This window comes from Furipterus horrens, unplaced genomic scaffold, assembly GCF_987537825.1.
Source record: "Furipterus horrens unplaced genomic scaffold, mFurHor1.1.pri manual_scaffold_1, whole genome shotgun sequence".
Taxonomy (NCBI): Eukaryota; Metazoa; Chordata; class Mammalia; order Chiroptera; family Furipteridae; genus Furipterus; species Furipterus horrens.
Window position 1 is genome coordinate 154,334,699 of NW_028327171.1, and position 15,032 is coordinate 154,349,730.

The window sequence follows — 15,032 nt, forward strand, 5'->3', positions numbered from 1 at the left end:
AAATATTTAATTTCCCAGTGTATTCATTCATAACATGAGAATACTGGGTTAGTTGATCTCAAATGTTCTTTCCTGTTATTAAAGAAAAACATTATCACCCCGGCCAATGTGGCTCAGTTGGCTGGGCATCATCCTGCAAACCAAAAGGTTCAATACCCCATCAGGGCACATGCCTGGGTTGTGGGTTCGATGCCCGGTGGGGCACATGCAAGAGGCAACTTTCTCTCTCACATCAATGTTTTTCTCCCCCTTCTGTCCCTCCTTTCCCTTCTTTCTAAAATCATTAAAAGAAAAAAATAAAAAATAAAAATAAAATAAACACCTTTGGAAATTCAGGAGGTTTTTCTGTTTAGGTATAGAAAATTTAAGTATGTTACAATGAATACCATACAACACAGTATAACTGTGTATTATCTACTCCAGCCTCAGTCATAGTAAGTAGCTCGCCCTTCTTATTTGAATAATGCTTTCCTCTTTCTGGGTCAAAATACTAAGTCACAACAGCAGCCAGTAGGCAGTGGGCAATCAAATACTTTGAAATCTTCTCTGAGGGTTTTAACTAGGAAGCTACCTAAGGAACAAAATTGAGAAATAGTGATTCAGATATAAATATGAGAGTTTAAAACACATTCTAAGTATCAGTTTATCTATTTGTGAATATAAATATACATTAAGTATAAAATTAGTCCCACTGATAGTGTTTATCCTAACATATGGTAGAAATCCATTCACCACCTCCATCACCACATAATTAAAATTTTTTTCTTTTACCTTTCTCTGTCTTTTACTGACTGTTCAGCCATTAATTTCTTCAGTTCTTCTAGACGCTGAAGAGCTCTCATTTCAATTTCTTGCCAATTCTGTTCTTTTTTATCCCAGTATTTTCTTATCTATTGTATAAAAGTTACATAAAATTTAAATTAACAGCACAGATATAAAAACAAGGTGAAAAGTCATAACAACTTTACACATTGGTTCATATAGCAAAGGTTTAATTTAAATGGCACTTTGTCCTTTTCATTTATTAGATCTGCGTACAATATATTGGCAACAGAAAAAATAAATTAAAACATGAAGGGTCATGTCCTGAGAAACCGTAGGGTTTAACAATTTTTGAAGTGGAAATGTAACTTGTGCTGAGACCTAAGGTTTTAATCTATGGCTAAGATAATTGACTTTCAGGGAGCCACAATAAAAGCATGTTATTGTCTCTAAAGTGTATGACCTACCTGTTACTCAAGAATATTTTTATCCTCTTCTGGGAATGCAGCCTCTAACAAATATGGAATTAACCTATTTTTACTTTAAAAGCATGAGTTTATTTATGTTAATGGACAGCAGGATGTTGAAAGCTTTATGCTTCTGGGGAAGTGGCAGGAGATAGGTGGGAGGAAGGAAGAAGAGAAAAAATTAGCAGTGTTGTGATATATAGTAGTTATGACTTATGTGGTAAAATAAAGGACAAATTTATTAAGCTCAAAAAGGTGAAAACATTATTCTTGCTAAGCCTGTTTTTCTTTCTTTCTCCGAAGGCAGAATGAGAAAACCAGAATTACACATATGCTATTTTCAGGGGGATGAAACCATTTTTCAGGGTTCTTCCACTGATGGGGCAATTGAAATTCATGTTTATTTAACAGAGGCTCATTCACCATTATAGCCTGCCATGTTGTTTCTGGGTCAAGAGACCAGATCTTGCTAATTAAAAACAGAGTACCTCACAGGTGAATGATAGTTGTGGAGGATGGGTTAGCCCCACCCCCAATGTGGCATTTGCTCTTGTAAGAAGTCAATATGAAAAGCTAAGTGGTTTTGAACTTGCCCTAGCAACATGGTTTCTGACCCCTGGGGGGACGAAAAAAATCATCTAGAGCACCATGTCCAGAGCCACAGCGACTCTGCAGCGGAGCCTGCAGCCAGCAGCCACAGTAAGACATCCATTCAACACTTACTGAAATAATGGACAAATTCAAGGTAAAAGTGATTCGACTCCAAATGACTGAGATCTGAATTTGGGGAGAACAAGAATGAAGACAAAAAGAAGGCAACACTAAAGATGAGGAGTGAAAAAGGATAGGAGAGGGAGAGAAAGAAAACTGACTGATAAGGTGCATTTCAGAGCCCTAAATGACAAATGCCAGGGCATTCTATTAGTGCCAGATATGGAACTGTTTACGGTGATTATATTATCTCCCTCTGGAATTTATAAGTGATCTTTATTTTCTTCTTAATACTTCTCTGTGTTACCTTATTGTTTGCAATGAGTATGTATTTTCTTTCATAATCAGAGGAAATGAAGCTACTTCAAAACTAAATTTTGAGTCTAGAACAGATATTAGATTAAAGAGCATGTTTCTCTGGGTTCCAACAGACCAATGATGTTTCCTCACTCCCAGCATTGGCCTTGGAGAGAAGTCAGTGGTCCTTTTGCCAACAATCCCTTGACTATAAGTGGACCTAAGGCTGCTGGTATCCAGAGATCGCTGACACCATTTGGTGCTCTGTCCTGTGCAGACCCTAGAAGTATGTCACACCTGAGACTTTTTGACTTCTCAATAACAATTATTTCCATTCTTGACTCTAGTATCCTCGGCTGTTGCTGCATCATGAGCCAGTCCACTGTCTCTGTCTCTCTTGATTTACTCCTTCCCAGTTCTTTTTACCAGGCCCTCTGAAACTCCTGTGTCATCATACATTAAATCCTCTACTTCTTTAACCTTCTGAACACTACTCATGGTTTTGACCAAAATTGGAAGGATGCTCATATTTCAATGCCCTATGTGCCAAGAGGCTGGGAAATGGTTTGATCATTTTGCTCCTTGTTAACTGCTCCTTTCATATATAATGCCTTCTTCCTTCGGTGTTTTCACTAGTTGGCCATATCATCCTCTACCTGTCCTTGTCACTGGCAAGTGTGGGTTTCCAGGTCACACTCAAACATTCTTCAAGAATTCAGGTGTGTGAGTCACAGCCACACAGGAGTTGTCCAAAACAACTCCTTCCACTTTCATAGCCAACTTCAGCACCTGTCTGAGTGCCCTTCCCACCTGCAAGTCACACAGTTCCATGACTTCCTCCATTCCAGTCAGCCACCTCTGCCTCCAGGATTCTAATACCATCAAGAACAGTTCCAGTTCTGAAATCTTTAACTTAGGGCTATTGATCCACCAGTATAGTCCTAATCAGAGGCTTTGTTAATTAGTATACTTGTTTCTCTCCCCTATACTAGACAGCAAAAACTGATTTATTTACCATAGCACTTCCAATGGCAATGAAAGTATATAGGACATAGAATATACCTAATAAACATTTCATTAATGTATAAATAACACAACTGTAGAAATTGGTACAACAGTATGGCTTCAACTGAAACTTCACTGACAATCAACATCCCTTTTATGAGTTCTGGGTCAATGCTCCTCAATTACTCATGGTAGTCTAAAACCTGTTTACTATGTTAATCTATACCAGCCTCTATTTCTTTATTTTTGTCAGAGGAAATGGAGACTAGCAGATACCTTCATTGATATCCTGTCCCTTAAAGGAGGTGTCCTTCCCACTGTACAATACTTATCCCTCACCTGGGCTCCAGGTCCTATTCCCCAATTCCAACTTCTCTGTAATCTTACTACATAGTCCACCCCTCTCCACTTTGTACCTTCAGCCTTCTGGTCTTTGCTGCTTCCTTTTTCTCACATGGAAATATCCAAAAATCTCACCTATTAACAAAAATATAAAATAACTTTCTTTAGACTCCCAAGATTGTAGCAACATACCCTTCATTAGTCCCTTTTCAGTCAAGCATCTGATAATACTGTTCTCCAATTTGACATCTCCTATTTTACACCTCACCCATGGCATTCTTACACCTGCTTTTCACTCCAAATTTACTACTCTCACCAGTGACTTCCAAAGGATCAAAACAAATGGTCATTTTTAATCCTTATTTTATATAATATATTCATGTATTCTATCAACCCTTATCTGTCATCTTAAGACATTATGTACTAACTTTGGCATTCACTTGTTCAACAAATATTTACTGAGCACATGTTTTAAATTATATACTGTACTATATACTTGGGATATAATGTTTAAAGAGAAATAAGGCCTATGCCTCATTGAGCTGGGACTTTCTACAAAGAGAGAAAAATGAAAGAAAAGAAAACCCCAGAATATTATACATTAAGTTCTTAGAAGGAAAGAAGTATGATGTTTGTTTAGAAAAATGTAGGTAAGATTATTAGAAGGCATATGTTTTTAATGTCATTTGGATAAAAACTTGAATGTGTGACACAGCCATGGGAAGAAATGAAGGGAGACCTTCCCACTGCAGGAAATAAGAATTTTAGGTGCAATAGCGCTGAGTGGGAAAGACCTTGCACATGTTCAGAGCTGTGAAAAAGCCAATGCAGCTTGACCAGGTGGTGTAAGTTAAGACTAGAGGTGAGATTAGCAAGTTAGGTAGGGACTAGATATTAGGCAAGGATTTAGTTCTAGAAACAAGGAAAAGCTATGGAAGTGTTTAAAGCAAGGAGTGACATGATTTTGCTGATATTTTAAAAAGATAGTCCTGACTATCAAATGGCGAATGGATAGTAGAAGACCAAAGAAGAAAGAAGGAGATCAGATAGAAGAATAAGTCAAAAATAATCACTTGGACTCAGGAAATGAAGTGAGAGTGCTTCTTGGCCTCTAGGCTAGGATCAAGTGTAGGAAATGAAGTGTTCAAAGCTGAGATGTGTTTGCGTGGAGTCGTATGCACAGGGAGGGATTGGCTATGAAGGCTGAAGGAAAAAGGAATCAAGGATGATGCCTAGCTTTTTGCTAGAGCAACTGGTTGGATGATGGTACCAATAACTGTGATGGAAGATTAGAAAAATAACAGGTTTGGAGGAAAAAGGACAATCGGAAGCTCAATATTGAACATTAAATGGTTGAGATAACTATAAGGCATTTAAGTGAAGATTCCTTATAAGCATCTGGAGCTATAGATGGTGGCTCAAGGGAGAATTCAGAGCTGGAGGTCTGAATAAAGGAAATATCCACTTACAGTGGTATTTGATGCTACAGGACTGAATGAGATCTCTAGGGTGAGAGAATATAAATAGAAATGAAGTGGCCATGCATTTGCATACTTATTTGCCTTTTGCATATTTTTCTCAACTAGAATTACTTTATTTTTCTCCTCCATTTGTCAGTTTTACTCTATCTATAAGACCCGAACAAAGACCATCTCTTCCTTGAATCTTCCTCTGAACTCTCCAGTAAAAATGTTAGCTCCGTCCTTGTCATATCAATGACCTTTGAATAAGGTTTATTAACTTTCCTTTCTTTGTCCTATTTTGTATTCCTTGATATTTTTTCATGAGGCTTTGTCAGTAGATTGTAACTGATATATTTGGGCATTTTCTATACGCCTGGCAAGCTCTTCCCTGTCTTGTTGCCAGCTAAAATCCTCCTGTCCATCTTTTAAGACTCAATTTTAGCATCACTTTCTCAGCCTTCCTCCCTCCCCTTCTCCTCCAGACATAGCTAGGTGCACTTTCTAAGGCACTATTTATGTATTCTTAGCATAGCACTTCCCATATTGACTTGCATTATTCATCTTTGTATCTCTAGTACCTTGTATCATATCTGACACATAATAGAGCTTAATTGATCATTGTTAGCTGAGTGGAAGCTTCTTCTGGTCTTCGGTCCGAGAAAAACAAAGTTGTGGATGGGAACCTGGCCAGCAATTTTATTTGCAGGATGATAAAGTCTGAACTAAGCACTTCCCTAAGGACGGGTCCATTCACTTTTTGTCAATTAATGGGAACAGGAAGTGTGGGTCAAGAATTATTGGCTTTGCAAGCCTCAAAGTTAAGGTTAAGTGTATTTAACTAGCCATTTGGGACATTTGTTGAAACAGATTTTAAACACATTGCTTTTTTAGAACTCTTGAGTGACCCTTGATAGAGGGATCAGAAAGTTAATGCAGTGATAAGAGATGAATTGAAAGCTTCTCTCCTGACTTCCAGCTAAGGTTTCTAGAAAAAGCTTGCTTTTCTGAAAACTGATACTGGCCCTCATTATCCCACATCTTCTTCTATTATCTTTGATTTGTATTGAATGTCCCTCTTTCACAGTTACACATTTTGTTCATTTTGGCAAAGTAAAGTCAGTAAAAGTATAAATAAAGAAACTATTTCCTATATAATTTTATGAGCCAAAATAATGCTATGCTAATTTTTCAGGGGGTTAAGCTCACTTTTATATCCTATCTTATTTTTGTAATCTTCCAAACAATTTGTTTCTCATTAAAACTCCACTATTAAACATGATGTTTGGTATTGGAGTACATCAGTTTAATTTTAAAAACTTGGACTAATATTACACAATCATTAAATTTTATTTTTTATTTCTTCAGTCCAAGAATTATTATAACTCAACACGACATACGAATTTCTTGTTTACACATAGAAAGCAGAACATCAGTACTAAAGCATTATTAGGAGGATGGTTTAGTCTATGGTTTCAAGAAATATGTAGAATACTGAACCTTTGAACAAATAGACTTTTGTACCTTGCTCCCAAATCATTATTTCAAAGGCTTTAATAAGTTGTTTAGGAGGAGGTCATAATTCTTAATCAGATACACAAAATATATTAAATACGAGGTTCAAAATACCCACTTCCTTTCCTCATACATCATTGAGATAAAGCAAGTTTCAATTTTTTTCTGGATTCTAATTCACTTGGATAATTTTCTTTTTACATCTTAAAGATCTCCTTTCTACTTTGGGCTTGGAATATATACCTCCACAAAAAAGTGATGTCATTACACATAGAAACATAACAGAAGCTCTTGATAGAATAGTATTTAAATGTTTTTGTTTGTTTCATTTAAATCACATCAAATCACCACAATTGAAGGATGACTTTTCTTTCCATACAATCATTTGACAATCATCCATATTTCTCCACATAATTTTTTCACACATTTGTGTGAACTTCTGGAAGGTAAGAAACATGCCTATAAAGTACTATTAATTTTCATGTAATATCACACCTTTTAGATGAGAGGTGCAATATATACATTTGCCAAATTAATATCGTGAATAACAATATTGAAAAACATTTTACACAATACTTTTCTCATATCAACTCATATAAATCCAAAACTACTGGTAAAGCACCAGGAAGACAATAACAATAGACAATAGGCCATCAGTGATCCAATTTACTTAGTCATGTGGGAGTAGAGGTGCATTTAATCCCATTAGAGCATTGGGACATGGTACTTCTCTAAGTCAAATTGTCCATGGAAACTTGATTGTGCTAAAAATGGACAAAGTCATTTCTATTCTCAAAATGTTTCACCTAATGTTAACTCTTCTATATTTTCGTCGGCAGCCGTCCGTCTCGAGAGACGATGGTGTAGCTTCTTAAGAGTCTATCTGCACCACCGAGAATGGCTGTGCAGTCCGACTCGGGAGTGACACGGTATCTGTCTCCTCCCGTGTTGAATCGACATCTTGCGATGACGCTGGAGTGTCCTCTCCAGTGAAGCTGAAGCTACAGAGCCTGGGCAGGGTGATATGGAGGGTCTGCTGTTGCCCATGCAGCAGACCCCCCCTCTCTTCGCAGCTGAGGGATCCAAGGGAAAGACGGAGTCAATACAGCTTGGCTTCAGGTGCGCCGCAGGAGTTGCCGGTGTTGACTACAACGTCAAACCGCCTTAGGGACTCCGGCTCCAGATTTTCTGTCGGGGTTTACTCCCTTAGCCTTTCCCCTGAAGAGGTATGCCGCAAGGCAGCGGAGGTTTTTTGGAGTCAGTTTTCCTTCTCTGATGTGCCCTGACTGGAAGATCGAACCAGCGACACTTAGCTCGCAGGCCGACGCTCAATCCACTGAGCCAAACCAGCCAGGGCTATCTTCTATATTTTATGGTTTAGATATCTCTGTGTGCTTAACCCAGGACTTTCTGATGCTTCTGAAGAAATTTGGCTCCAGAAGAATTACTTAGCAGGGTATTCTTTAAGGGCAAAGATAGAAAAACTCTCTACATCTGTGAGAAATCAAAGCTTGGTCTGTTTGCAAAATAGAAAGTCAGTTTTGCCACCAACCTGCCTGGTTATTTGCATTTAATGTATCCCCTTTCAGTCCACAGTTCAGACTATTTGTATTTCAGCTGTTTATCAGTATGTTAAACTTGAACATTTTTGCCACCAATCGCCAACCTAATTTTAAAAAGCACACCCACCACTGGTAAGATGGTAAATTGTCCCACTCTTTTGGAAGAATAAATAAGAAAATAACTAGCATTAAGTGACCTCTGGGACAATATCAAGCATAATAACATATACATCATAGGGGTATCAGAAAAAGAAGAGAAAAAGCAAGGGATTGAGAACCTATTGAAGAAATAATGACTGAAAACTTCCCTGACCTGGTAAAGAAAATAGACATAGAAGTCTAGGAAGCACAGAAAGTCCCAGACAAGATGAACTCAGAGAGGCCCATATCAAGACACATCATAATTAAAATGCCAAAAATTAAAGACAGAAAGAGAATCTTAAATGCAGAATTAGAAAAGCAGTTAATTATCTACAAGGGAGGTCCTATAAGACTGTCAGCTGATTTCTCAACAGAAACATTTCAGATCAGAAGGGAGTGGCAAGAAATATTCAAAGCGATAAGAACCAAGGACCTACAACCAAGACTACTTTATACAGCAAAGTTATCATTTACAATTGAAGGGCAGATAAAAGAGCTTTCCAGACAAGAAAAAGCAAAAGGAGTACATTACCACCAAACCAATATTATAAGAAATGTGAAAGGGTTTTCTTTAAGAAGAAGATCAAAAATACAGCAATAAAATGTCAATAAATATATACCCATTAATAACTACTTAAAATGTAAATGGATTAAATACTCCAATCAAAAAACATAGGAACTTCCAGCCAAGACGGAGGCGTAGGTAGACACGCTGCATCTCCCTCCACAACTAAGAAGGAATACAACTACCTCAAAACTGGAGACAACCAGAAGTTCCAGAAAATTGAGCTGCATGGAAGTCCAACAGAGATATAAAAAAGAAATACTAATCCAGACAGGTAAGAGGGGTGGAGCCTGGGCAGGAGGAAGTGGTGTGGCAATAGCAGCAGTGGCAGCAGCAACAGTGGCTGTGGTTGGCTGGTGGAAAGAGCAATAACACATTTTAAAAAGTAGGAAGGGACAGCTGGGGGGCACTTCCAGCACCAGACCAGACCACACAGCTCACAGTTACAGCCTGGGGAAAATAAAGCCACATTGTTTCTGACTGTGAAAACCAGTAACCAATGGGGGTTGAAGCAGAGGAAGAAACTACTGGTCTCTTAGCAGAGTCCATTTGTTTAGGGGTTCCCATGGTCCTAGAACATCCTCAAACCCACCTACTCTGGGAACCACAACCAGAGAAACAGCTAGAGGGGTGCCAGTCAATTACAGGAAGTGGAGAAGTGCCTGGAAAAGGGGTGAGTGCTGAGCATGCAGCATTGTTCCCTCTCAGACCCCTCCCCCACAACAGCACCACAATGTGGTGAAACTCGTCACTCCATACTGACAAATACCTAAGGCTCTGCCCCTTACAATGTAATAGGTGCAACAGCTCTACCTAATACAAAGAGGCAAACACAGGAGCCTGTCAAGCTGAGGAGACAGAGAAGTATGATGCAAAAGAGGGAAGAAATCAAGGTTCCAGTGGGAGAACTAAGCAACAAAAAGATAGCCAACCTAACAGGCAAGGAGATAGACAACCTAACAAATGAAGAGTTCAAAACACTGGTGATAAAATGCTCACAGACTTGACAGATATGCTTGAGTATGGCAAACACAGAAGGAAAGAAGTGAAGGCTAAACTTAGTGAAAAAACGGAAAATCCACACAAAACCAATGGTTAAGGGAAGGAAACTGAGGTTCAAATCAATGATTTGGAGCATAAGGAAGAAATGAACAGTCAACCAGTGCAGAATGAGGAAACAAGAATTGAATGAATGAGGACAGGCTTAGGAAGCTCTGAACAACATTCAAATCATAGGGTGTTGAAGGAGAAGAGGAAGAGCAAGAAATTGAAAGCTTATGTGAAAAAATAATGAAGGAAAATTTCCCTAATTTGGTGAAGGAAATAGACATACAAGTCCAGGAAGCACAGAGAGTCCCAAATAGCTAGACCCAAAGAGGACCACACCATCATAATTAAAATGCCAAAGGCCAAAGAAAAAGAGAGAATCTTAAAAGCAGCAAAAGAAAAGAGAAGAGCTACCTACAAAGGGGTTCCTATACGACTATCAGTTGATTTCTCCAAAGAAACTTTGCAGGCAAGAAGAGACTGGCAAGAAGTATTCAAAGTAATGAAAAGCAAGGACCTACAATCAAGACTACTCTATCCAGCAAAGCAAACATTTAGAATGGAAGGGCAGATAAGGTGCTTCCCTGACAAGGTAAAGCTAAAGGAGTTCATCATCACAAAGCCATTATTATGTGAAAAGTTAAAGGGACTTATTTAAGAAAAAGAAGATCAAAACTATGAACATTAAAATGATAACAAACTCACAACTATCAACAACAGAATCTAAAAAATAAAAAGAAAAACAAACTAAGCAAACAACCAGAATAAGAACAGAATCATAGAAATGGGGATCATTTGGAGGGTTATCAGCTGGGAGTGGGAAGGAGAAGGAATGGTGCAGGGATTAAAAAGCATAATTGGTTGGTACAAAATAGATAGGGGGATGTTAAGAATAATACAGGAAAGGGTGAAGCCAAAGAACTTATACACATGGCCCATGGACATGAACTAAGGGGCGTGGGATTGCTGGAGGGAAGGGGGTTACTGGGTGGAGGGGAGCAAAGGAAAAAAAAATTGGGACAACTGTAACAGCATAATCAATAAAATATACTTAAAAAAAAAAGACATAGGATGTCTGAATGGAAAAGAAAACAAGACCCTTATATGTGCTGTCTACAAGAGACTTACTTCAGATTTAAAGATACATACAGACTAGAAGTGAAGGAATGAAAAATATATATTTCATATAAATGGCAACAAAAAAGTAAAAGAAAAAAAGCTGGAGTAGCAATACTTATACCAGACAAAATAGACTTTAAACAAAGGCTATAATGCAGACAAAGAAGGACCCAGCAATTCCACTTCTGGGTATTGATCAGAAAAAAAACAAAACACTAAATCAAAAAGACATATGCATCCATATGTTCACTGCAGCATTATTTACAATAGCCAAGATAAGGAAACAACTTAAGTGTCCATCCATAGATGAGTGAATAAAAAAGAAACGGTACATATACACAATGAAATATGACTCAGCCATTAAAAAAAAAAAAAAATGGGTAGAACATCCGGCCAAGATGGAGGCATAGACAGACATGCTGCATCTCCCTCCAAAACTAAGAAGAAATGCAACTACCTCAAAACTAGAAACAACCAGAGGTTCCAGAAAATCAAACTACATAGAAGTCCAGCAAACAAAGATATAAAGAAGAAATACTCATCCAGACAGGTAGTAGAGGCGGAGCTGGAGTGGAGAGGATGCAGTGTGGTGGCAGCAGCAGCAGGCCAGCAGAAAGCGCAGTCCTACGTTTTAAAAAGTCAGGAGGGAAACCTGGGGAGCATTCCCAGCTCCTCACCAGACCTAGAAGCTCACAGTCCCAGCACCGGGGAAAATCAAGCCTCATTGCTTCTGACTGTGCAGACCAGTTGGGTTGGGGTGGAGGCAGAAACTGCAGTTCTCTCAGCAGAGTTCGCTTGTTTAAAGGGCCCCCACAGTCCTAGAACATCCACAGACCCACCCACTCTAGGAACAGTGGCTAGGGCAGCAGCTAGAGGGGCACCAGTCCAGTGCGGAAGTGGGAGAGGTGCCTGGAAAAGGGGAAAGTGCTGGGTTGGTGGCATTGTTTCCTCTCGGAACCCTCCCCCACATATAGCACCACAATGTGGTGAAACAGGTCACCCTGTACTGATGAATCCCTAAGGCTCCGCCCCTTTTAATGTAACAGGAATGACAGCTCTACCTGGGATGTGGAGGCAAACAAACACAGGAGCCTGCCAAGATGAGGATACAGAGAAGTATGGCACAAAAGGGGTAACGGATCAAGGTTCCAGTGGGAGAACGAAGCGATGAGGAGATAGCCAACCCAACAGATGCAGAATTCAAAACACTAGTGATAAAGATGCTCACAGGCTTGACAGATATGCTTGAGTATGGCAAACGCATAAGAAAAGAAGTGAAGTCTATGCTAAGTGAAACGAGGGAAAAGCCACACAAAACCAATGGTGAAGGGGAGGAAACCGGGGTTCAAATCAATGATTTGAAACATAAGGGAGAAAAAAAGTCAACCAGTGCAGAATGAGGAAGCAAGAATTGAAAAAAATGAGGAAAACTTCCCAAATTTTGCAAAGGAGATGGACATACAGGTCCAGGAAGCACAGAGGGTCCCGGGCGAGCTGGAACCAGAGGGGACCACAGAAGGACACATCATGATTGAGATGCCAAAGGTGAAAGATAAAGACAGAATCCTGGGGGCAGCAAGAGAGAGGCAGAGAGTTGCCTACAGGGGGGTGCCTATAGGACTATCAGCTGATTTCTCAGAGGACACTTTGCAGGCAGGAAGGGACTGGCAAGCAGTATTCAATGTGATGAAAGGCAACCTGCAACCAGGATTACCCTATCCAGCAAAGCTATTATTTGGAATGGAAGGGCAGATGAAGTGCTTCCCAGACAAGGTGAAGTTAAAGGAACTCATCATGACCAAGCCATTATTATATGAAATGTCAAAGGGATTTATTTAAGAAAAAGAAGATCAAAACTATGAGCACCAAAATGACAACAAACTCACAACTATCAACAACTGAATCTAAAAAGTGAAAACAAAATCCAACTAAGCAAACCAGAATAGGAACAGAATCATAGGTATGGGGATCATTTGGAGGGTTATCGGCTGGGAGGGGGGAGGGGGGAAATGGGGATATGGTGCAGGGATTAAGAAGCATAATCAGTTGGTACAAAATAGACAGGGGGGAGTTAAGAATAATATAGGAAAGGATGAAGCCAAAGAACTTAAATGCACGACCCATGGACATGAACTAAGGTGTGTGGGATTGATGGAGGAAAGGGGGTAACTGGACAGAGGGGAGCAAAGGGGAAAAAATTCATTTTTTTTAAGTATATTTTATTGATTATGTTGTTACAGTAGTTTCAATTTTTTTCCCTTTGCTCCCCTCCACCCAGCACCCCCCTTCCCCAACAATCCCCTCCCCAACTCCATGCCCATGGCTCACCCTTTCATATATTCTTCTTTTTTTTTTTTTTAAATAATTAATTAATTAAATATTTTAACAATAAAAAATAACAATCCCTCCCTCTCAGACTTGAGACCCTTTACAATCTTATAAAGGTCAATGGACGAAAGTCTCGAGCTCCTCTAGCTGCTTCAAGCTGGACATGGTCGTCGTCCTACCTACCCTTGGGTCAAGAAATCCCTAATAAGAGTGGGGGTGTGAAGGGGAGGGTGGCCTTCCCACAAGGGGAAGGATCGTGCAGACTCCAGGTTGGTTGGCTGTCTCTGGACAACGGCATGCTTGGTTTAACAGGCTGGCATCCTTGTTGTATTCTGGGGGCAGCAGGGTTAAAGGACATCATTCAATCTGTAACCACTAGATGACAAAAGACAGGTATTAATTTTTCAATGTCCCACATTAGGGAAAAGAAGGGTTTCTTTGGAGGAAGGTATGCCAGGTACATCTCACCTGTCCAAAACCCTTTTGCCCATTATACTTAGTTTGGACTGAGGGAAATATTTTAGGTATCCCCCCTCTCAGGCCTCTGGGCTCTTTCTGTCCAAGCCTTTAGGACAGAAAAGAGAAACCAGTTTTAAAGTGAAGCCCACAGACCACCCTGTTCTTCACCAACCCAGCCACTTAGTTCAGCCAAACCATTGAGTCTCAGGAGGCAGTGCTGCAGACAGGATTAAGTGAGGCCTATACGTACAGACAATCACTCAGGTAATGAGATCGTACGCTTATGCCCTTTGAAAACAGAAAACACATGTTAATTTATGTAACATAACCCACATACAGGTCTCTAAATCTGTAGGACTGTCTTATCGGAAAGACATCTAGTTGCAAGGCATTTGACATTCTTCTTGCCTGTAAATTAAACATCTTTGATAATGCCACAGACATAGTTTAACTTTCAAATGAAAACAAATTTTAAATGAAAAGAAACTTTAAAGACGATTAGCTGCACTACTTTATAGTCTACCACTGGGCATTGTGATCTTCCTTGAATCTTGATTTTTCTCCCTAAGATTACCCTCCTTGTCATTAAAGGGACTGCATTAAGTTCATCTTTAATTTATCTTGTTCATTTGCATAAACACAACAAGAGCAGAAAATGATCACTTATGATCTTTAGTTCTGCTTTGCTGGAACTTAAGCAAGGAACATTTAGGGTGACCTTCAGTCTGCCCTTCAGGGCACAGAAGCTGAGCCACATACCTGGCATTCAGCCTTGCCTGTAAACACCTGTCTTTTACAGGTCCTTCTGGTTTTCCATTGTGCCTTATGGTCCCTTCTAGCCATCTTTCAGGAAAACAACCTTCGTTCCTTCCCTGGAAAGATTGCTATGGACCGCTCATCCATCCAAGGTACCAGGCCTTTTATCTCGTGGACTTTTATTACTTTTGAAGGTCAGTTCCAGTTGCTTAGGGCTTTTTGGTAACAACCAAAGCCCAAGCATGTCTCCTTTAGGCATGACATTCCAGTCAAAGTCTTAGTCAAAAAAATCGTTATTAACAACTGGTCTTATTAGTTTTATGCAAAGAAACTTAGGTCATTACTTACTTCTTTAGAATGCCAAATTCTGGAGGGATCAGATAGGGAGAAAATATATACAGTGTGAAGGAAAATCCTTGTCCTTCTAATATTCACTGAACTTGCATTTCTATTCTTTTTATTTTTATTTTTCCCCCCACTAAAAATGTTTCCGTTT

General features: G+C 39.4%; 1 protein-coding gene across 3 annotated transcripts in view; it reads right to left on the reverse strand.

The window, feature by feature from the left end:
- CCDC148 (coiled-coil domain containing 148) overlaps nucleotides 1-15,032 on the reverse strand; it is a 170,867-nt gene that overhangs the window by 51,210 nt on the left and 104,625 nt on the right. For all 3 annotated transcript variants that reach the window (XM_090267587.1, XM_090267592.1, XM_090267584.1), the window contains one exon: nucleotides 772-890. In XM_090267587.1, the coding sequence (XP_090123713.1) occupies nucleotides 772-890 (119 nt within the window). The remainder of the gene's footprint in view (nucleotides 1-771; nucleotides 891-15,032) is intronic.